At 39.2% G+C, this 24,516-nt stretch overlaps 1 protein-coding gene across 4 annotated transcripts; it reads right to left on the reverse strand.

The window, feature by feature from the left end:
- Positions 1-2,713: 2,713 nt before the first annotated feature.
- itga6a (integrin, alpha 6a) lies at positions 2,714-22,047 on the reverse strand. 4 transcript variants are annotated; one of them, XM_085384030.1, is made up of 26 exons: positions 21,773-22,047; positions 14,039-14,163; positions 13,839-13,918; positions 13,490-13,751; positions 13,240-13,371; positions 12,091-12,301; positions 11,685-11,878; positions 11,507-11,601; positions 10,831-10,958; positions 10,655-10,744; positions 10,508-10,569; positions 10,266-10,432; positions 9,816-9,956; positions 9,603-9,721; positions 9,156-9,318; positions 7,883-7,969; positions 7,712-7,791; positions 7,540-7,614; positions 7,346-7,448; positions 6,677-6,853; positions 6,460-6,555; positions 6,274-6,384; positions 6,080-6,172; positions 5,856-5,984; positions 4,787-4,910; positions 4,139-4,278 (listed from the first exon to the last, which is right to left on the reverse strand). In XM_085384030.1, exons 1-25 carry the CDS (start codon positions 21,958-21,960, stop codon positions 4,803-4,805), a joined length of 3,216 nt encoding a protein of 1,071 aa, XP_085240156.1. In that variant the 5' UTR covers positions 21,961-22,047; the 3' UTR covers positions 4,139-4,278; positions 4,787-4,802. The 4 variants fall into 4 exon arrangements, with proteins under 4 accessions (XP_085240155.1, XP_085240154.1, XP_085240156.1 ...); XM_085384031.1 differs by having other exon boundaries at positions 4,783-4,910; XM_085384029.1 differs by lacking the exon at positions 4,787-4,910 and having other exon boundaries at positions 2,714-4,278; positions 6,460-6,552.
- Between the last annotated feature and the right edge of the window lie 2,469 nt (positions 22,048-24,516).

Below are 24,516 nucleotides of genomic sequence, written 5' to 3' on the forward strand. Positions count from 1 at the left end.
TTCAGCAGCGGAACACGTCTGGCACTGCGGGATTTGATTCCCTGGTGTTGTAGTGTGTTACTGATGGTGACCTTTGTTACTTTGGTCCCGGCTCTCTGCAGGTCATTCACCAGGTCCCCCCGTGTGGTTCTGGGATCTTTGCTCACCGTTCTCATGATCATTTTGACCCCACAGGATGAGATCTTGCGTGGAGCCCCAGATCGAGGGAGATTATCAGTGGTCTTGTATGTCTTCCATTTTCTGATGATTGCTCCCACAGTTGATTTTTTCACACCAAGCTGCTTGCCTATTGTAGATTCACTCTTCCCAGTCTGGTGCAGGTCTACAATACTTTTCCTGGTGTCCTTCGAAAGCTCTTTGGTCTTGGCCATGGCGGAGTTTGGAGTCTGACTGTTTGAGGCTGTGGACAGGTGTCTTTTATACAGATGATGAGTTCAAACAGGTGCCATTCATACAGGTAACGAGTGGGGGACAGAAAAGCTTCTTACAGAAGATGTTACAGGTCTGTGAGAGCCAGAGATTTTCCTTGTTTGAGGTGACCAAATACTTATTTTCCACCCTAATTTACGAATAAATTCTTTACAAATCCTACCATGTGAATTCATGGATTTTTTTTTTTCACATTCTGTCTCTCACAGTTGAAGTGTACCTCTGGTGCAAATTACTGACCTCTGTCATCATTTTAAGTGGGGGAACTTGCACAATCGGTGGCTGACTAAATACTTTTTTGCCCCACTGTAGGCCAATCCAGTAGCACCACTATATAACTTTAATTTACTTTATACTTTATTTTCCCTGAAGAAGAAACTTGTTCTGGATCCCAAACAAGAAAAAAAGTTTTTTATAACTATAATAAAAACTTTCAAGAAATTATTACTAGCTGAAAAGTAAACAATTACTGTAAATCTTAGTTTTAGCATCGGTTATTACAATATTACAACTGATGAGACTTTGATGATTATCGAGACTCTGAATGCCTTCAAGACTGAAAGTCAACTGCTTTCAAAGATTTCTGTTTTTAAGGTATTACCTGTACTGATTTTCCTAAATCTTGTCTCTGACATATGCAAATTAAAAACACCCAAACTAATAAAAACTAAAGACTTTCAAACAATGACAGCTAAACTGAAGCAAGGAAACCCACCGTGGAATCAAACCAAAATGAAACTGAATTTTAAAAACAAAAAAAACCAATTAAATTTATTTTTAAAAAGCAAGTTAAAAAAAAAAAAGCTTTCTATCAATTTCTACTCCTGTGTAGTGAAGCTGGGCTCACCACAATAAGAGCCCCAAAACACATTTCATTGAAAATCTGGAGTAACTAGTGATTTCACTGGACTTTTTACACTTTGCAAAGCCATACATTTCTGATGATGATCATAGCCAAGCTAAGATTTCAGTTTTCATTTGCTGGTTATTTTTTAAAAATGCAGACAAATTGTGCTGGAAGCCTCTTAACTCTTCAGTTTACAGCTTTTATTAAGAGGAAGTGATTCTGCCAGTAGAGTCCAAGTTTTAGTGCCATAAATAGTTGTTTGTTATGTTTTATGTAATTACTCATTTACATTCTGCCTGACTGGGCTGGAAGAGTCGGGCAGAATGGGTCTGGAAGTAATAAATAAATAAAAAATGCAAATGAAGAAAATATAATACAAATCAAAACTCATGTATGCAAAATAATATTTAATAAAAAAAATTTTAATGGCTAGAAACTCGATTTTCAAAAATGAGAGTTTTCTAACAACTGCTTCATGGTTCAGACTTTAAAGGGTAAAATTTATATTTATCAGCCATTAAAAATGCTCATACGGATAGATCAGCAGATAACTAATACTGGCTGCTAAATCAGTCGGGCTCTTATCGTCAGCAAAGAGTTTTCAGATCTTGTGCTGAACAATAATTTATAATACCATTATTTATAGAACACTTTTTAAAACATACTAAGTTCTTCATGTTGTGATATCTCCAAACACAGTACATATAAATGCATGTTCTAACATAAAAGCAGTGGCAGTGGTAGTTTTGCAGGTTTTACTACGTTTAGTAGTAAAACCTGCAAAACCTGCAAATGAATTAATCGTTAATTGTTCAGTAACAGGTTTAAAACTTTGCTTTTTGCTAAATCATACAGGTAGGGTTGGATCGGGTGACCCTGAATTCTCTCTTAGTTATCCTCCATTAGGTGTAGGCTCCTGTGGGATTCCCATAATGCATTGAGTATTTCTTTTTCAGACACCTTTCTTACTCACCATGTGTTTATACACCTCCATTGAATCACTACTTATTATTAATCTGCGGTTCTCTTCCACAGCATGTCTTTATCCCGTCTTCCTTCCATCACCCCAACCACCCCTGGCCGCCCCTCCCCGAGCCTGGTTCTGCTGTTAAAGGGGAGTTTTTCCTTCCCACTGTCACCAAAGCGCTTGCTCATATGGCATCATATGATTGTTGGGGTTTTCCCCGTTGTATTAGTGTGGGGTCTACTTTACAGTATAAAGCGCCTTGAGGTGATTGTTGTTGTAATTTGGCAGTGTATAAATAAGATTGAATTGAATCAGATACTTCATGTGTTTGGATTTCTGACTATCTGAAAACTCGCTATTAGAAAGGAGTTTGTTACAGCTGAATGTGAAATAACTTTATAAAGATAACTGACTTCAGTCCTGCTTTCATGTCAGATATGTTCATGACAAGAAAATTCAACAGGAAAAGATTTTCTTTAAGCATTTTTATTTTACTTGGCAAAAACTTTTTTTTAAGGCATTTTGAATTAAAGCGTTTCACTTGATTTTCACCGTCTTCGCTTTGAATTCCCCACAGAGACCAAAAAGTGAGGCTCGTAGTACAGTAGATGGAGTTCATATGTGAGAACCAAGGTGAGCTAATGTGAGCAGAGAGGAAAAATGGAGCTGCTCTCACATTAGACTCGCACAGTTATTTTCAAATATCTATTGTTTGTGACAAGACAATGTACCTAAATGTACCTAAATGTCATTTCAAAGAAGAAAAAACAGAAAATTTACATACTTACCATTCACAGAAAAAAAACCTCATTTACATTCATATTACAGTGACTGGCTGTACCTTCTGTAACAGCATCTTTACAGGTCTACCTAAAAAATCAGTCAGACAACTACAGCTCATTCAGAACTCTGCTGCTCGAGTCCTCACTAAGACCAAAAAAGTGGACCACATCAGTCCAGCTCTGAGGTCCTTACACTGGCTGCCTGTCCGTCAGAGGATAGACTTTAAAGTTCTGATGCTGGCCTATAAAGCTCTGAATGGTTTAGGACCAAAATACATCAATGACCTCCTGACCCAGTATGAACCTTCCAGATCCCTCAGGTCATCTGGATCCGGTCTTTTATCAGTTCCCAGAGTCAGAACCAGACACGGAGAAGCTGCATTCAGCTTTTATGCTCCTTATATCTGGAACAAACTCCCAGAAAGCCTCAGATCAGCTGAAACACTCAGTTTATTTAAATCCAGGTTGAAGACTCACCTGTTCTCAGCTGCATTTGAATAAAGCACCAAATCCACACTTTAAGCTTAAATTTCAAAACTTACATTTAACTACTGATTTTATCTACTGTTCTGATTTTATCTGTTTTGATTTTATATACTGTTGTTTGTTTGTTTGTTTGTTTGTTTGTTAATTAATTAGTTAGTTTATTTGCTTGTTTTATTCAATTTTAAATCATGCTTTTTATTTGTTCTTGTTTCTAATGTCTCTGTAAAGCACTTTGAATCACCTTGTTGTTGAATTGTGCTATACAAATAAACTTGCCTTGCCTTGCCTTGCCTTCCAGTGAGACAGTACAACTTTAAAAACAGCAGTAAACTTTGCCCATTGTTATTCGGCTTCAGACATGAGTGGATAAAACTTTGGTTGCTTGATTTGATTTCTTTTTAAAAAAAAAAAAAGTATAAATATAAAATGCGCAGACATATTCAAATATATACAACGATTAGAAAAAATAGTTCATAAGCTATACAGTGTAAAAAGCATTATCTGCATTTAGCAATAAAAAAAACTATATCTGAGCAACATGTTAATGAAATTATTAATTAAGATCAGTTTTGTCTTTGTTCAAACATCTGAGCAGAAAAAGGTCATGAGTAACTTTCATTGTTGATCCAAGTCGTCATCCACTGCTTTTTTTCAAAAGGATCGTGTTTCACTTTTCCATCTTTGTGCTCAAGAGTTTCCTTTCTTATCCGCACTGCGTGGTAACGAGGGACGCTGTCGTTTTCTTTGGAGCGTTTGAAGAATCCACACTAGGAAAGAGAAATTTTAAAGAAAACACAATGCATTAATAACTTTAAAAAAAAATGTATCAGCAATATTCCCACAGTCTGTAAAGGAGCTGTGCAGAAATGCTGAGGAAGCATGCTCAGTGGCAACAGAGCATGCTTGCAACCTTGACTTTTGCAGCAGAACAGGTGCAGGGATGTCAGGAAAAGCGCCTGCAGAAGCACTAGGGGAAACTAGTAAGTCTACTGGCGAGAAAATGCATTACTCTTGAAAAATCCACAGAACCATATTGCACAAAGAGCTTATTAATAAAAAAATATATATATACATTTATTTTCTTATGTAGACGAAAAATATCTCTCTTCAGCATGTCTATTTCACTCAATTTAGGAGCAAAGTGACTTTTTCCCCACAAATAACACGTGCAATATGAGTCTGATTTGAATTTTCCTTCAACAAGTCAGCAGAATTTGCTTAAAAGCAAGTTCATTAGTCACTGCAGTAACCACACGCCATGCTGACTTTACCCACGTTCAGAGAGCATATATCAGTCCTCAGCACTGAGTTTGTCTTTTTCAGACGGCTGAATGTTGATCTCTGCCTTCTGATATGCAGCATTGTACTGGTCTTTAGATGGTCTCCTGAAGAAACCACACTGAGGAGGAGCAAGGGTGGTGAAGTGTTACAAACATGTCCAGCAGGAGCAAACATACATTTTTAAAGCAAATACTTCCTCCGGAGTCCAGTGTTGATGTGCAGATGTTATATGACAAATAACAAACGTGTAGAAAATATTAAACTTCGGGTTATGATTTACACCTTCTTAAAACTGTGTTGTGGCGAGTTTTATTATCAGTTATATGTCCAGGTTTTGGTATGACCCACCCAGACCCTGAGTGAGTTTACCCAACAGTGTATTTTAGTCACCAAATAACAGATTTATATGGATGGAAACTTTTAATGCAAATCTAACAATAAACTATCATTTAGAGCTGACAAGCTCTCCAGTGCAGAGCTCTTTGCCATAATTAAAGAGTGAATTTTCATTTTTACACTTCACCTTCTGTAAAGTGAAAAAAGGGGGAAAGTTTTTATTAATGGAGCCGGTTGGCAGATTTTATTACAGCTGACCAGAGCTAGGCTGGCAACTAATGTCAAGGCACCGAAATACTTGTTTTGAAAGCCATGTGTCTTGGTCCCATAGGGACTAAGTAAAGCGCCATACAAATACAGGCCATGTTTCCACACAAATGTCTGCAAAGGCAGACTGCATGGCTAGGTGCTTGACTTTATAATCCTGTGGGGATTGGACTGAAAACACTCAAATTCAAAGAATAAGAGGTGGGGCCCAACACTTTTGTCCATATAGTGTATCAATATCTCATATACTCACAATAAAACCAAACCGAGAAAGGCAATCAGAGCATAAAAATCTAGCAAAAAAGGTGAAAATGTTATTTTTAAGTATCTTTAGCTTTATTTTCAGGCTTCATTTACCTTTTCTAATTGGCTAATTTTCACGAGGGGTTCTCTAAATTCATGTTCTTTTCTCATATCCATGTCCATTGTGTAACTGTAGGTGTGACATCCATGTTCTCACCTTCCACAGCAGATAAACCAGTAGAATCAAAATCAAGAGTCCTATGAGAACTGCCACCAGGATGATCCACCAGGGAACTCCTCCCTGATACTTAGCTGCTTCATCGTCAGGAGACACGTTCACATTCACCTGGAAAAAAACATAAAAGGGAGGAAATCCGAGAGACTGAGTTGGGACCGACACAGCAATAAGGTTAATGTCGTTATGCAGCTTGAATTGCTTACATTTGTGTTTTGATTGGTCAGTATGACGTTTTCCCTCTGAGTATCAAATTCAAGTGTGGCTTTTACTGACAAGGTTGAACTAGGGGCATATTCCTGTGTGCAAAAAACAACAATTATTAATGAAGCAAAATCATGAGATTTGATTTATCTCACATGAAGAGACATGTGAAAACAATAAAAATGCTGTTTATTACCTCAATAAAGGTTGAGTTCCACAGACGGGATCTCAATACGACTACTGTACCATCGAGCCCCTGCAGGGGGCACTTGAACACCACACATTTTTCCATCCCATCTTCACAGGACTAGTAGGCAAATACACAGTTAAACATCATATAAACACTTTTATTAAACTGTGCATGTGCATTTATATCACTTACAAAAACTCTCTTCTTGTCCTTCAGCGAAGACGTTTTTCCACCAGTTTTTCTTTCTTCTTTCATAATTTCTCGTTTTGTTCGATGCACAGAGGACTGCTGAAAGAACATCTCGTTAATTCAACACAGAATCAAACAGGGCAGGCGTGTCATAATGGCCCATTCATCAGTGGTCTAATTTCAGCTGTAACACATGAAGCTGAACGCTTAAATATGCTACCTGAGCAATATTCAGAGGGTTGATCTCAGTTTTAGGGGAGCAATGGATTTTCTCTGGTCCTTCAGAAGTGATGCTCATCAGGTACAGAAGCCATTTCCCATTTTTTTGAATTTTGGGCCAAAAAATGTTTAGTGAGGTTTCGAAAGAAGGTTTCAAGTGCTTCCACGAGTTGTTTATCTGGAGGAGAAATTAACAGGAAACAACTCTGCAATTTCACATAAACATTGCAACCACTTTATTAGGTACACGTTGCTAGCGCTGGGTTGAATCTCCCTTAACCTGAACTGTCTTAAATCTACATATTATAGCTTGAACAAGGTGCTGGAAATATTCAACACTGAGATTTTGGTCCATATTGACGTGATATCTGATATCTGAATCCCCCGTTTCATCACATCCCAATGATGCTCTATTGGCCTGAGTTCTGGTAACTTTGGAGGCCATTTGAGTACAATCACCTCATTGTCATGTTCAAGAAACCAGTTTGAGAGGGTATGAGCTTTGTGACACTGTGATCATGAAGGTATGGACGTGGTCAGCAACAATACTCGCATGTAAGTACCTAATTATATATTTGCATTAACAAACAGGTATACCCAATAAAGTGACCAGTAAGTTTTATGAAAACAATATTAATATTAAAAAAATAGGTGAAATGTATGAACTTACAGTGAAAGTAAAGTTAATCGAACTTCCAATTTCTTCTTCTGACTTCATTGCACTTTCTCCTCTCACAACACCTCCAAAAAACACCTGGGTAGGATTAGCTTCCCTGATGACAACAAGCGAGAAGGTTGGAGGTCCTGTATAGGTATAAAGGTGAAGTCAAACAAGTCAAGGAATCTCTGCGAGAACAAACTTACCCAGAGACAGACAAAGGCCATTCAATGATCACTTTACACTTTACTTTTACATGGATTGCTTCTTGGTAGCTGGTCCTAAACGAAAAGGATAGTAATATTAATAACAATAACACATTCCAGTTTGAAAGTGTGCAGCACATAACAGAAAGCGAATCTCAGCATCTTTACTTACGTATTCAGCTGCAGGTCGATCTCAATCTCAGTGGTGTCTAAAGTCACATGCGCAGCACTCAGGATGACTTTAAAGGTAACCTTGTGAAAAAGTAGTAGCATTTCTTACATATGAATTACAACAGCCAAGTGTCTTAGAAAGCATTAGCGCAGGAGCGTGACATTTCTGTACCTTTGAGTTTCTCTTAAAAGGATTTCCCAGCTCACATTCTGCTTGAGAGCTGTTTACATTTGCATCACAGGTGATCAGGTTTTCCATCTAGAAAAGAACACATCGGAAAACATGTGTAATATATCCAAGTATTTACTTTATGACGCGGTCATAAGCTGTATATAAAAGATGGATGTAGCCACTAGGCTTTAGAAAAGGTAAAGCCCCTTAAACCTGCAATTTTCCAAAGGGCCAACAGGGGGCGACTCTCTTGTTGGTGATGTAGAACTGTACTTGAGCTTAGCTGCTAGCATGCAAACTATTACAAACGCTAAAGAACATGCACAAAGATATGGAAGCCCGTTTCCGCCACTAAATAAAAATAAAAAAGCTAGTATCCATAACTCGAAATTTCGAGTTACTTTTGTCAAAATTTCGAGTTAGCTCTGCCAATCAAAGATATACGTGAATGAGGTCGCTTTCTTGTTACCCGGAAGCATATGGCGCAGAGGAACGCGCACTCAAAAACGGATCCCAACAAATTGGCGCTTTCGCAAGTACGTTTGCTGATAGTAACACCATGTGATTCAGCTAATAACACAGGGATTTCATCATTTGTGAAGCCAGGCTGAAAACACTCAGCAATCTGTGTATTCACGACTGGATGTAATACCGGTAGCTTAGCTGTAGCATTTGTAGCTGAGGGCTTCAGCTTCTGGGTAACAAGGAAATGACGTCATTCACGTAGATTACTGATTGGCAGCGCTAACTCGAAATTTCGAGTTGCTTTTCTCAAAATTTTGAGTTAATAAATCGAAATTTCGAGAAAATAACTCGGAATTTTGAGAAAATAACTCGGAATTTCGAGAAAATAACTCGAAATTTTGAGTTATGGATCCTTTTTTTTTTTAGTGGCGGAAACGGGCTTCCATACAAAGAAGGCCAAGCTTTTAAACCCGTAACAGTCCCATTACGTTGTTTTTTATATGCCAGAAGAGTGGAACAAGCAGTCACTGTCATGGATTCAATCAGTCAGGGATTTGTGTTTAATTATCTGAATACTGGATTTTCCTCTTGCCAGGCCCACCTCTCTCATCATCATCATCCATATACTGTGTATTCATACCTCCTGCATATTAAACAGCGGAAATGCTCCAGGTATTTTAAGCCACAGTGGAAGTCATTTTTTAGTATTTTGATTAATGCTTTTAGGGCTTGAATCAATTGCAGGTAAAGGACTTTAAATTTTGTAACTTTCTTACAATACAACAAAGTAATTTTACAGTCGACTTACTGTTGTTTGATCGGTGCGGACTCCAGAATATGACATGGTATTTGGGAAGGTCCCCACCAGCTTTGCCTCATAAGCATCGTCACCATTCATGTTGCTTACTGTCACCAACACAGCCAAGTCCTTCCTCTGGGATTTCACAATAAACTCTGGGATGCTGTTCTTGCTGCAGACACACAGTCATGACCAGTGATGAAAAAAACAAAAACAAAGAAAACATGCTTCTTCAGTGATAACAATCGTGTAGCAAACTGTGTATGTTGTGCAATCAGCATGTCTGAGCTTAAGTAGGGTTGGTGGCCCAGTGAGACTCAACCATTCACTTTGATGTGTGTCATCCAAAAGGCCAAAGCATGAAAAAGCAGGGTGGGTTTTAAAGTCCAACTGGTCCCATTACAAAACTCAATCAATGCTACTTTATATTACTACAGTCTGAGAATGAGTTTTAACCTCTTATTTAACGGGGGGTACTCCTCTTTGTTGGCTTCTTTGTAGTGTAGACTATAATTCATCTTTAGGTTACTTTTGCAAATATGATCGCTTCCACATCCTTCTTTTAGAAAGTTCACCTGAAACAACAGGAAATGACGACAAATATACAAATGTTACATAACAAACTCGACACAATGAGTTTTAGTGTTTACATTTAGAAGTTGCCTTTACCTCAGAAATGATTTTGCTCGGTTGAGTGGCGTCTAAAATGGGAATCATGCGAGGGAGGCCATTGATTGATTCCTCTTGTTTTGTACTTATATCTGCCGACACCTCAATGGGAATGCTACGCATCTTGTCCTTGATGTTATCCTTCGTGAATCACAAAAAAAGGCTTTTAATGCATTTATTATTATGATTTACTGTTACTGTCTCTGTTTTAATATATACTATTACAGTTTTGATTTATATAATTTCACTATTCATTTATTATAAATGACCTCAAAGTTAGCACTACATATGTTCATGCACGGTCATTTTTCGAATACTGACATCTCCAAGAAATTGTTATTACTATCGTCAACGTCCATGTCTTCATTTTTTAAATAATTTCTCCAGTTTAAAGTTGAGAGAGGCTTCTAGCTTGTTCTCAGTGATGTAGCTGTGTGACACTTGATTTACCTTAAGTCTGGCTATTAGTTTGATACACTTTTGCTGATTTTGCTCTTTGAGTTTTAAGGTGCCGTTGAACTGGTATTCTAGTTCAGAGCTGGAGTCGTTTAAGAACATCGCTCTGGAAGTCAGTCCTCTCCTGTGAGCTCTGTCCACCTCCACAGAATAGCTAACAGCTGCAGTGTTGAAGTAAAATGTTAGAAAAAAATAAATTTGAAAATGGAAAAATAATGTAATAAATTTTTACATACTAAGCTTTGGATTATAAGATGCAGGATTAGCTTTGTAGGAAAAGCATGCCATCACAGTGAAACTATGGACAGAAAACAGATATTGTTAGGAAAAAGAAAGTTTTCACTCTGAAGTCTGTTTGAATATAATAATATAAGAACACCTACCAAACATGGTCCCCACACGTCTTATTTGTAAGACTTATTTCATTTGGAGACACTTTGACAACACTGTTGAGGCTAATGACTGGCCTTGTTCTAAAAGAAAGATGGTTAAATAAAACTGTGATTGAGGTCAGTAGGACTTTAACTAAATTTAAACTAACGGTTAAGGCCACAGTTACCTGTAAATCATAGCTGAATCTGACAGAGAGCCTATAGCCAAGTCTGGATAAGAGTTACCATCCAGGTCCATGTTTCCTGCAAGAGAATAGCCGAAAAATCGAATGTTGTGGTCTTTCCCTGAAAGGATCTGGAAAATAAAGATGGAACTGAAATTAAGCGAGGAAAAGAAACACGGTAAAGACAAAGTTGTCCCAATGAGGTTTTTTAAATTAGCAGCTAAACTAGCTGAAGATTTTACTTTACCTTAGTATGTCTGAGTTTAAGAGCAAGAAGAAATATTAATAATGAGAAAATGCTGTAGCACAGGCTTTCTATCTCTTGATCCCAAGTCTGAAAAAAATTTCAGATGCAAAATCCTGTTTTTCCAAGACTGTTAAGGCTCACTATTAGGGGTAGCCGTGTATTTTTCTTCTTATTATTTTTTAAAAAACTGTACCAAACCGATGTTTCTTAAGTCCAGCAGTTATGGAGAAACACTTTTATTCATTTGGAGCCGTTATTAGGTTCATCAGGAATATGCTGGTGGAAAAAAAAAGTCATTTTGAACTTTGGCAGCTAGCTTTAGAGGTTTATCACTAGCAACATGGTTCTGCAACAGCATAAACCAGACTTCATGAAAGCATTCAGACTGTAACAAAACACTGATGTAATATAATTTTCTAAACAAATATCCACCTGTGCAGGGGTCGTTTTGATCCCCTGTGCAGAGCCGTGATAAATGTAGACTTTTCCTGTCCCAGAATCTTCCTGCGGAGCTCCAATCGCAATGTCTGTATGAGGAAAAAACACAATTTATGTGACTGCAAATGACAAAGACAAGACAAACACAGCGCAAAAAGGTCAGCTTAATCACCTTTATATGAGTCTTGATTGATGTCGCCGATGTTCTCTACTGCCACGCCAAACATCGAGTCTTTGGTCCCTATTAGACGGACAGGAGTGTTTCCTTCCCAAACTCCTGCATTGTTGATGTAAACATAAACAGCTCCCCCAATGTCTTCACCCTTCATGTAGAACTGAGGGGCTCCTATTACTATGTCTTGCCACCTAGTATCACATAGAGTGAAAAAACAAAAAACGCTATTAAAAGTACTTAAAAACGGAAAATATTTTTTTAAATGAAGTGATATTAAAGAAAGTTGTGCAAATCTGAAATTTATGTGTTTTATACTCTTTTGTGAATTGTTAAGTTTGGATCGAGTCTACTCTTCTGAACAATCTAATAAATGTACCCAAAGGCAGTCAGAAATGTTACACACCCATCGTTATTCAGGTCCACTACAGCCACGTCGTATCCAAAGCAGGATCCCAGACCCGGACCATGCAGAATGTACTCCGTTGAGAGGTTTCCTGCTACCATGTCCTGCTTGAACAGGACTACAGCTCCGCTGTGATTGGCCCTGGGCGCTCCAGCCACCACTGTCAGCTTACCCCTAGTGGTGATGTGGTGTCCCGAATCAAGGGAGAATCCTAAAGTGTGTTAAATGAAGTAGGTTTATAGTGCTGTGCAAAAGTGTTGAGCTACCTCTCATTGCTTTATATTTTGCGAGAAAAATGGAAAGTAGGTGCAGCAGTTTATTGACACATACACAAAAATACATGGAAATATAGTATCTAAGGCCGAAACATGTGAGTCTGAACATCTAACAAACTTGAAAGTCAGTGCTTGGTATGACCAGCTTTACTCTTCAAAGCTCTCTGACACAAGCTTTCTTGTAATTTCTCTAATTCGTCTTCAGAAATAGTTCTCCAGGCTTCTTGAAGGACAATCAAAGCTCTTCTTTCGATGTTGGCCTGAGCAGGTTTGAGGGACATGCTTGCTTGGTAAGCCTAATTTTGTACTTTTATACAATGTCTGTGAAGGTTCTCAGTCATCCAGGTCATCGTAGTCAAAGGAGCTTGCAAGAAAAGTGTCTGGACTTCTTGAAGTTGCTTGAAGACGTTTCACCTCTCATCCGAGAAGCTTCTTCAGTTCTAAGGTCAAATGGCGGAGAGTCCCAGATTTAAACCCAGTGGGAGTTTCCCCCCAAAGTGGGACAAAGGACCCCCTGACCCCCTTTATACAATGATATGAAAACCAAAGTTTTTACAGGTCTCTCTGAAGTCCTCTGAAAAACTAAGTACACCCCAGAATTCAGTAGTTTGTAAAATCACGTGTAGCAGCAATAATAACTTGATGAATATCTTCATGTATGCATAATCATCCAGGTAAGGAAATCCCAGAAAGTTACTTCTGTTTATCTGGATATTTCCGTATGACCATATTGGTCTTTACATCTTTTTAAAGGAATTTTGGCTCACTCTTTTTTACATTATTGTTTTAGCTCATTCACGTTTGCTTGAGGAAATTAATGAACTAACATCAAACAAGTGACGGAAAAAAAAATATCTGTGGGTGTTCAACTCACCGAGGTAGCTGTTTGCAGGTACAGGCACAAAATCAGGGTTCCTGACTTTTTCATTCCCAACTTCATATGGGCCGTCATCAAATATTCCCATGTCCAGAAAAGTACTGTTATTCTGCTCCAGTCGCGCTATCCCTAGATTTAAGAGCACAAAGTGATGAGAAAAATTAGGATTAAAAAATGAGATTCATGTACAAAAATTAAATCCTCTAATGAAGATAAACAGCATATAAAGACACAATCACATAGTGACCTCTCCAGTTGTAAGCTCCCACTGCTCCAAAAACCATGTAATGGTAGTCATTGGTGAAAGTAGCTGCCAGTCCTTGCTGGCATGTTCCAAACATTGCGTGGCCTTCAGGTCTGCCATCGCAGAATTTCCATTCACCTCCATCCTCAGAAGACTGAGGGTCAATGGTTAGGTCCTGACTCAGAATATAACAACGTCCGGGGATGTGATGAGTCTCCTCTGGAGTATTCACATTCAAACGCCTCTGATAGCGATGAGCACATGTCTGAAGAAAAAGATACGAGTAAGACCTTTACTGAACCAGGGCACGAGGATCCACAGAACGATGGTTTTAATACTTAGTTTGACTTACCACAATCTTCCCCCCAGGTCCCTGACTCTTCACTGACACCCCCATCCACTGATTCTCTTTATTCTCAAGTCTCAGATCCGCTGAAAATTTGCCAACAGACATAATTGAACATTTTACTTGGAAAGCTTGGTTTCTACAAATTGTCAAAATTACAAAGGCAGTGGATTTTGTTTAGGTAGGTATGCAGGCAGAGTTCTCACCATTATCATCAAATTTGATACGCTCACAATTACTAGACTGGGTGACTTCACATTTATACAGGCCTCCAGTGATATTGGCTTTTTGGTTTTGCAAAGACCGGGCTCTGGGTGCACCAATCAGTACCCTAAAAAACACACAAAAAACAAGACAGAAATATATTTAATCCAAAACTTATTTCATAAAAAGTTTGGGAACTGTTGCTTTAGTTACCTTTGCTGGGATACCATTCAACAAAGCCACAGCTTGTAGAATTTCACACACATATAAAAACATATAAAAACATCAACAGTGATAATGAAGGGAAACAACAAATGAGTGCAATACTGATGGTTAAAGGACAGCTGTCATCATTTTGGCCCTGCTGGGGCTCCTCAAGTGCTAGTATGCCTATCTCTGAGGCTAATTTATGGCTCCACTTCCACAATTCTGAGTAAATTCCCTTCTGCCTCACTCAGTTCTCTGTCATACCTTTCATGATCCCTATTAGTACAATGGGTGACATGATCTAACAACCCCGCTTTAGGTGACTATCAGATATGCAGAATGCCGGTTAACAAAAGCTTGACTATGAGAAATTATTTGTTAAAATAATGTTTTAATGCTCAGATGTGTTTGCTTCATTTTAAAATTCGTAAAATAAAAAGAACTTTCACCAGAAAGCCAGACAAAAATGAAAACAATATCATTACATCATATCCTTCTGGGATCAAGCAGCACCAGACGTCCACTACCAGGAGCAGAAGATCAAAAAGAAATAACAATTGACAATTGAAAAGCATGTTTCTTTAAGCTACAATACTACAATACAATTCTTAAACTGTTTACAATAAAATAAAACATCAAAACATTTTTGTTTTCTTGGCTCTCAGGAGCATCTTTTATTTTTTAGGAACAAAAATTAGAGAAGTTCCAAATATGGCAATAAACTAGTGTTTTCACACCCTGCAGAGGGCAAGGGGGAACTCAACCAGACTATTGCTTTTCAGTATTGTGGTTGTTGCTCTCTTCTAAACACACTTCCCTTTGAAACCCCGCACTGTCGCAGAGACTCACACATCTTTTAACATCTCAGAAAGAGATTCTGTGTTTTATATGTTTTCAGCAGCCGGTACGATGACATACGCAGCACCAACACACAGGTCACTGGGGTTCAACAGACTGTCTTTTTACAGATTGATTTAAGAAACACAGACAAATGCATGAACAAAAACCCAGCCTGTTTCTGCCAAAAATTATGTGCAGACCAGGTTATTTTACAGGACTATGAAATAGTAAGACTGGGTGTGATTATGCTGATTATACACCTACATTTGCACTTAAATATATCTGAATATTTTTATGTTTTTCTTTCGAGCTTTTACTGCACATGAATCATGGTCCCTCCTGTGCAGTGCAGTGTGCAACGGTCACATTTTACGCGTTTTTTAACATGTTTTACAGTTATTTCAGGAAGAAAGTGAAAGGGTCTAAAAACATGAAATTTCTATGAATTAACTGTACAAAATACACTGATATACAGCGCTTCTCATAAAGTACATTTTACTACTTGGCTTGAAAATGTAATTGTTAACACTTTTTAAAAACGTTTTTAGGATTCATTCAGCAGCTTCAAATACAGTTGCAGTGCATCTGCAATTAGATACTGTATCTGGGTATGAAATGCAGTGAGCACCTGCTTTGTGTCACTTTTTACACAGTGTCAGAGTCAAGTAAATGTGCAAGGAAGTGAGGGAGAAAAACCACAAGCAGTCTTGATCAGATAGAGTGGGGTTGAACCACTTCCTGCACTAAAAGTAACACTGAGCACACAACTGAGATGGCCTGTTAAAAATAAAAGGAAATAAAGGTTATTACTTGTGATCAAGTAAAATCACATCATATATAACAGTATGCCATATAAGTTTTAACAAATACTATCACCTCATCCACAGACTGAAGAAGTTGGTTGGATGAAGCGTTTCTCCCCCTTAAAACGCTACGTCAACTTTCAGGGATTTCCTTAGCTGGATGATTGAGCATGCATCAAGACTCAACCACAACTCTTCCCTCCACTCAGTGTTGTGGTACTTGCACAGGTCAAAGACACAGTGGATGATATTATTGTTATCATTTAGACAAATAGATAAAATCTTAACATAAATCACAGCTCTTAACAGAAAATTGTGACACTTGCCATTTGATACAGACGTCTGATATTCAGGCTTGATTGATTTTAAACTTTAACACACTGTAACTGTGTGCCAGTGAACAGAACACATCAGACTACAGGATGTGAGTCACTGGGGACCAGTTGGCACCAAAACAATAGTTTGACGCATTTTACACTAACAGTCATCTAAACACTTCACATGTTAGCTGACCATCAAGCTTACAATGAAGGAATTTGTTTTAAGGAATGAAAGGAAATCCTCTCTTTCTTCCTCACTGCAGCTGACTCTGACCCACCTATTGATCTGTAGGGTCGGCCCCGCTGCGTTTCATTTGCTCAACACGGACCCTCCTAACCGAGCCGTTAAACATCCTCTCAAACAAAGCCCGGCGACATGCAAATATTAAAAAGGAATCTTTACAGTTTGTTACAGTTTGGGATTATGGGTAAATGATAAAACTAAGAAATATCAAAGTTATTTTAAATGCAGGTTCATTCAATAAATCTTAAAAGCAGCTGGACGTTGGTGTGTTTGCCACTGTGTTTGTGAGCTCTTTAAGCAACACTCTGCAGCTGCTGTAACATAAGATAAGAGATAACACTTTCTTTTCATTGCACAGTCATACTTGGTTCAATGAAATTGGAAACGGTCACATGTTGGACCTAAGCACAACTAAAACACACAAAACACAACACAGTAGACCATAAAGTGGGTTTTTTTTTAAAGTGCAAAAAAAGGTATGACTTAATAAATAAAAGAATAAATGTAATGTTAAAAGTTTTCCCCTACTTGTTCCTTTGTGGTATGTTTTATTTCCTGCCCTGTTCAGATCTAAACTATATTTAGTATATTAGAAAAACCTGCCTTCTTTTTATCGGCCATCTGATACCTGTGGTTGCAAAGGACCGCCAGCTTCTCTGCCAGTCTGCTCAGTCACTCATTTCTGGCCACGCTGATGAAATCATTAACTCCCTTTTGTAAACAAAGGTCATTTTAAGTGTTAGAAATAAGGAATATGAAGGGAATGCTCGTTGACTGATGACCTGTAGTTGTCAGGATCAACCCCTCACTTTGCTTTGTTTGTTTTTCCATCTGAAATATAATTTCAGTCATAAAGACATTTTTAACAGAATATCAACATATCTAGTGCCTATGGAAGCCCATTTTCAAGATCCATCATTCCTATGTTCCTGTAGCACATCATGTTATTTAATTCAACTGTATCACCTTAAAAAGCTAATTATGTTGGCACAGCTGAAAACTGATGATTAAAGAAGCAACAACGTAGTTAGCTGAGTATCTGTCAGTCTTGGTGCATGTGATGATATTGCCAACAGAACTTTCTTCTGAAGATGTGCATAAAAAGCTCTAACCAGAATAGAAACAGAAGTGGGAGGCCTTTGTGTACAACCAAGAAAGAAAACAAGTACATCGATCTAAACTGAGAAAGCATCCTCAGCTCGCAGCTTTAATGAATGGCTCCTGTAAAATAAAGACCCCCAACAGTGACAGTGAGGAGGTGACGAGAATGTAGGCAGAGCTGCAAAGAAAAAGCCTAATCTGAGAGTGGACAGTAAAAAGACACTAATACCGAACAGATGAGGATAGACTCAGTACAAAAAACATATTGAGCAACATGTGAGAATTTGCACGGTCCAATTTGTAAACTGCCAAAAACACAGCCTAATCAACGAAACAGGGACCACACATGCTGATATTAGCATCATGGATGTGCATGTGTATGTAAGTAACAAGAAATGAAGAAAGAGTGTGAAAGTTTGTTCGTTTTTTCTGGGCTACTGAGGAAAAATGTAACCATGTCAGATGTAAAATGTCCCACTCAGAGTCATCATGTGGGGTGTCTTTCACTGCGGCGTAAATGCATAGTGGCGGGTGTTGGCTTTCACAGTGATCTCACTGGTCTCTGTTAACAGATGTGCTCCAATGCCTTCACAGCTGTGCACTCAAAGCAAGAAGAAACTCACAGCTGTTCCAACTGTTTCAGTTTACACATCGCACACTGATTGTTGCTGACCTGTGATTGGCTGACACACATCACAGAATCGTGTCAACTTTAAGTAAAGATTAAAGTTTTTAGAGGATTTTCGGGGGGTCTGTTTATTGACCACTTATCTGTTATCTTGACACTAGCCAGACATTGGTGTGAAGTTTGACTGGAGTATCTCCACTGATGATTCACTGATGCGTTTAATCTATCGGGTTACATGTGCACAGATGGCCGTGCATGCCCAGTCTGGTTTCATTGAGAGAATGTTAAAACCATCTTTAACATATTACTCATGAAAGAGGCATCAAAATGCCAAATAGCAACTTTTTGCAATACTTTCAGTGACTTATGGAAATGAGAATCTACTTTGCTTTAATTATCTCTTTAGAAATCAAACAAAAACAAAACACCTTATGACTATACTTAACCAACGCGATGGTTTCCTGATTATTAAATTCACCAGCACTTTAATCATCAGAAGAGTCAAAAAAATGTGTTTTTTTAGCTGAAATTCAGCCTGTGTAGGTTTGGCATGAGAGGAGTTACATCTACCGCTCATCAGGGCAGAGGGCCTAAAAAAGAGCCAGTGAAGTCCAGCATTCCTCTCGTCACATATGATTTATCATAATCAGACTGATGCACAGTAAGTAGTGATAGCCAGCAGAGATTTGCAGCTGCCGGCGATTGTCATGACACGTTTTCGTAAAAAATCGGGAGCGACGGATGTTGGACAGCGTGACGCATCCCTGACTTGCGGTTTCGCCGGCTCAGAGGTCCTCAGAGCTTTAGGTCACGCAGAGCTGTTCTGCTGTTCTGCTGAGCTTCCTCTTGTCTCGTCTGACTGATTATCTCAGGGTCACACAAGGATCTAGAGCTAAGATCATGACTGAGCTGCTGTTTATTACGTCATTACTGTCCTTTTATTATTTCCGTACAGCTACACTTTCTCAGTGTCTCAGTGTCTGAAGTTTCAACCAAGAAGAGCTGAAGAATGTGAGCTCATTGTAACTAGGGCTCCAATTAATGAGTCACTTCAGTGCTTGTACGTTTTGTCAACTAAAACAACAAAGTAATTATTTAAGTCAGTTTTTAAATAAAACCATATAAAACCACATAAAACCATAAACATATCTTTCTTTTATATGATCAGGAGGACTCATTCTTACTCTGTGGAGTTATCTTCTTCTTTTCAGGGGTCTCCCACAGTGGACTGTCTACCTCCATCTCACCTTATTCCTAGCCTCCTCCAGTGTCACACCAACCCATGCATGTCCTCATCTGTCTTCAGCCAACAATAGCACAATTTCCACTAACATCTTGCTGGTCAGCTGCACAAGTGACAGCTGTTGTTACTCAGGCTTTGATTGATCCAACATGGAAATTTTACAGATGATGCGTATCTTTGAGTTTACACAGCATGTCCTTCCTGGCACAACCCTCCCCTTTTATGGGCACTGGTAGTACACTGGTTTGTGGCCCCCTGTGGTTGGGGGTGTGGCTGGTTAAGTAATGCTAAATCAAATATTAATTAGCTCACATGTGGAAAAAAAAAAAGTGGTTCCTGCAAAGAAGAAGTTGTTTGAGTGGTTCAAGTGGTTATGCTTGCTTTATCTCTGACTTATCAGAGGAGTTCAACATGCCGACTCAAACTTCGGTATGAAAACATGAATTTGGATCATTTTTAGTTTTAAACAAGTTTTTTAAAGATTTCTGAAATATTTGTGTCTTCTAGTTTTTACGAGAGCTGGTCTAATACATTTCTTTAGCAGTGCATATTTTCTTCTGGCATTATTTAAACATGTAAACTGTTTTGAAGGGAGTTCTCTTGAATACACAAAACAGCTCATGAAACCAAGTTACTTGAAGCTCCATAAACCTTGTTGTGAGTACTGTTTTCTTTTTTTTTTTTTACTGCAAACTATATCTGACAAGCATATGAAAACGTGCAGCTTGCTGCCCTTACAGCTCAACCAAGCGAGGCGGTTATGTTTACATCCTGTAATAAGCACAGGCCTCTTGTCAGGTAGATGTGCGCTTACTTCTGCACAGCTGTTGAGCTTGGTGATTAGGAAGAAAACATTTCCTATATGAAAATGCTCACATCACTCAGCTTTCCCTATAAGCTTTTATTTTTTGTCTAAACAACAGTCCAAAACCTGAAATATTCAGGTTCCTTTCACATAAAAAAAGATGCTCTGGTTTTTCCTCCCCTAAATAAGGTTTGCTTCCTCACTGAGCAGGATGTAAAAGAGGCACACTCCCCAGACTTTTACAGGCTGAAAACAAACTCTCAAGCCAGTGTCACATTTCAAGGCTCTATTTGCCCGACAAATATGACATCAGTTTCATGACTTTTCCCTCCCTTTAGACTTGCCAAGCCAGACAAATGTTAAAGTTCCTCTTTTCAGTTTGAATGCTTCTTTGTGAACAAAGAAATGTTTGTGAAAAAGCGATCTGAAAAATCCAGCTTTAAAAACTTCACTTCAACATGACCTGTCTTGGCACGGTGGTCAAAACAGCAGTTAGATTAAATTACACAATTTAAGAGTAATCTCTGCCATCTTTGAGGAATCTCTTGGGTTTTTTGTAAACGTGTTATCAGGGCTTCTCATCCCTGATCTCTTTTTCTCAACATGCTGCTGCAGGGTCCCGTGAGTGCCAGCATTTTTATACACCACACCCTCTTCTCAACACTGAGGAGGCCGGATGATCAGGGTCACTACACCGCTGTCGATTCTGCCCCTTCTGCACTGCTCAAACAAAACTCACTGACATGTGAGTGAGGCTGCATTAGTCAGCATGTTCTGATTTCTCTTCTTAATTGTCTCACAAGAGCAAAAATCTAATCTAATCTAAAAACTGCCAGGATCGTGCAGAACGCCAGCAAACAAAGCTGATAACAGGAAACCTAGAAGATTAAAAGACAAGAGAATAATGAAAGCCACATTATTATAGCATCTTGAATGGAAATTTTTTGGCTGTTTGTAATCGGTGAATGAAATGTCAGGAATAATAGCTTCGATCCTTTTTATGTACATTGAAAAATCCACTCGTTTGCAAAGCAATCCTGAGACCCTTTTATTTCCTATTACCTCTCTCCTCGCAGTGCTGCCTCGGTTTGACCCTGCAGGCACATTTGCATGACACTACAAGCATTGTAAATTCACTTGCTATCCTTTGGCTGTTTCCCTACTTCATATTCAAAGTATCAGCGGGGAAACTGCTGATATCACCGAGAATTGAAACAAAACGTGTGAGAAACCCTGTGGGGTTTGGGGAAAACTGGGTAAAAAAAAAAAAAAGATAAAGTTAAAGGACATTGTATTAGAAAGTTGCTCTAACGCACGACTGTAACACGTGAGAGGGTTAAAGAGTTATTTTCTCTCATTATTTAAAGTTTAAACAGAAAGTAGGTAGAGTGTAAGCCAGTCAGTCCTCACAGCACTTCCAGTCACATTTGAATTTCTGCGCTGATGCCACCTGACAGAAAAGTCCCTAAACTTGCTTGTTAAATGAACCTGTTCCAAGGAGCTCAGACAGCTCTACAGACGTGAACATCTGGAGACATCACTCACATGACTTTGTCCGGGTTGAGCTGCCGGTGCATGGCCAGAGAAAAGCCGAACAGGCTCCCAGGCTCTCCGTCTTTCCTGAGGACATGATCGGTGTCCAGGTTAAAGCCGAGCACAAAAGTTGCCTCCAGGACATAAACGAAGAATAAAAGTGCAGCGTGAGCAGCAGAGCGTCCTCCCTGCGGCAGCATTGCAGCGTCGTACAGATCTGCCCAACCGTCCCAAAATTAGGCTCCTCTCTGCTCTGTCAATTGATGACTGAAAGCTGCCTCTGTTTGAACCCCACCGGGTTAGGGTGGTACTCCACGGCGCCACCTCTGGCCATGATGGCGGAGTGTGTCACTGAATCACTTACAGTGGGGCAAAAAAGTATTTAGTCAGCCACCGATTGTGCAAGTTCTCCCACCTAAAATGATGACAGAGGTCAGTAATTTGCACCAGAGGTACACTTCAACTGTGAGAGACAGAATGTGAAAAAAAAATCCATGAATTCACATGGTAGGATTTGTAAAGAATTTATTCGTAAATTAGGGTGGAAAATAAGTATTTGGTCAATAACAAAAATACAACTCAATACTTTGTAACATAACCTTTGTTGGCAATAACAGAGGTCAAACGTTTACTATAGGTCTTTACCAGGTTTGCACACACAGTAGCTGGTATTTTGGCCCATTCCTCCATGCAGATCTTCTCGAGAGCAGTGATGTTTTGGGGCTGTCGCCGAGCAACACGGACTTTCAACTCCCGCCACAGATTTTCTATGGGGTTGAGGTCTGGAGACTGGCTAGGCCACTCCAGGACTTTCAAATGCTTCTTACGGAGCCACTCCTTTGTTGCCCGGGCGGTGTGTTTTGGATCATTGTCACATGGCCCCATTCATTCTGTCCTTAACACGGATCAGTCGTCCTGTCCCCTTGGCAGAAAAACAGCCCCATAGCATGATGTTTCCACCCCCATGCTTCACAGTAGGTATGGTGTTCTTGGGATGCAACTCAGTATTCTTCTTCCTCCAAACACGACGAGTTGAGTTTATACCAAAAAGTTCTGCTTTGGTTTCATCTGACCACATGACATTCTCCCAATCCTCTGCTGTATCATCCATGTGCTCTCTGGCAAACTTCAGACGGGCCTGGACATGCACTGGCTTCAGCAGCGGAACACGTCTGGCACTGCGGGATTTGATTCCCTGCCGTTGTAGTGTGTTACTGATGGTGACCTTTGTTACTTTGGTCCCAGCTCTCTGCAGGTCATTCACCAGGTCCCCCCGTGTGGTTCTGGGATCTTTGCTCACTGTTCTCATGATCATTTTGACCCCACGGGATGAGATCTTGCGTGGAGCCCCAGATCGAGGGAGATTATCAGTGGTCTTGTATGTCTTCCATTTTCTGATGATTACTCCCACAGTTGATTTTTTCACACCAAGCTGCTTGCCTATTGTAGATTCACTCTTCCCAGTCTGGTGCAGGTCTACAACACTTTTCCTGGTGTCCTTCGAAAGCTCTTTGGTCTTGGCCATGGCGGAGTTTGGAGTCTGACTGTTTGAGGCTGTGGACAGGTGTCTTTTATACAGATGATGAGTTCAAACAGGTGCCATTCATACAGGTAACGAGTGGGGGACAGAAAAGCTTCTTACAGAAGACGTTACAGGTCTGTGAGAGCCAGAGATTTTCCTTGTTTGAGGTGACCAAATACTTATTTTCCACCCTAATTTACGAATAAATTCTTTACAAATCCTACCATGTGGATTCATGGATTTTTTTTTCACATTCGGTCTCTCACAGTTGAAGTGTACCTCTGGTGCAAATTACTGACCTCTGTCATCATTTTAAGTGGGGGAACTTGCACAATCGGTGGCTGACTAAATACTTTTTTGCCCCACTGTATCAGTGTCATAATTACACGTTAGAAACTGAATATCTTTTAGTCTCAGCTGAAATAAGCAGGCTTAATTTATGACACGTGTTTTACTCTAAATTATAGTCCTTAAAAATATCAAATAAATGACCCACCTTTTACAGAATTCCTCATATTCTCACAAGTGAATTTAAGAATACTTCCTGGATAAAATGTGTATAATAAAAATACACATAACAAGAATAATGCCATAAGAACTGCTCTATTTATTATTTCTCGGATAAATGCTTAAAAAGACAGCTTTTAGATTAAACGCACTGATGCAGGTTGTGCTGAATGGACGCACGTAAACAGCAAATGTTTGCATCAGGTGGACAAATAAAGCCTCCAAATTCAGCCAGACAACAGAGACGAGATGCTGCAGGTCACTATATAGCTATACTACCTTAAAATTGCCATTGTTAGCATCTATCACAAAAAATCTTGTATTCAATCGTCTAAGAAAATCATAATTAAATATTTATTTGGGCTGTCATTAGCAGCACCTGCTCTGCCTCGTGTTCATAAATAACTAATTAGTAAAATCAGCAGTCATTCCTGTCCGAGGCTCCTCTTTCTGCTTCTGGTCATGTTTTAACTCTTATTGAAGTATCGCAGAGTACTCTCTCTGGAGACGAGGAAATGATAAAGGAGTCTCACAAACAGCTGAGCAGAAGCTGCTGAGTCCCTGAAAATTGTCATTTGATTCGTTTTGTGTCACATCTTCCAAAATCAGGAGCATTAAACAGATCCATTGTTCTGTCTGCTCTCTTCTCCCGCTGCATCAGCTGCTGTTCGCCGGTGTGGGTGTGAAGTTTGAACCGCACTGGGCCACAATTACACAGCAGAAGACG

This window comes from Rhamphochromis longiceps, linkage group LG16, assembly GCF_057381845.1.
Source record: "Rhamphochromis longiceps isolate RC_006_pf linkage group LG16, R_longiceps_female_GT1.1, whole genome shotgun sequence".
In the NCBI taxonomy this organism is placed as follows: Eukaryota; Metazoa; Chordata; class Actinopteri; order Cichliformes; family Cichlidae; genus Rhamphochromis; species Rhamphochromis longiceps.

Coding starts and splice junctions, on each gene's coding strand:
- itga6a (XM_085384028.1), bottom strand. CDS start 21,960: ATGCTGCCGCAGGGAGGACGCTCTGCTGCTCACGCTGCACTTTTATTC. Junction 13,919..14,038: donor TATCAAATTTGATGATAATG/GTGAGAACTCTG, acceptor GCAAATTTTCAG/CGGATCTGAGACTTGAGAAT. Junction 6,385..6,459: donor AGGACAAGAAGAGAGTTTTT/GTAAGTGATATA, acceptor TTTGCCTACTAG/TCCTGTGAAGATGGGATGGA.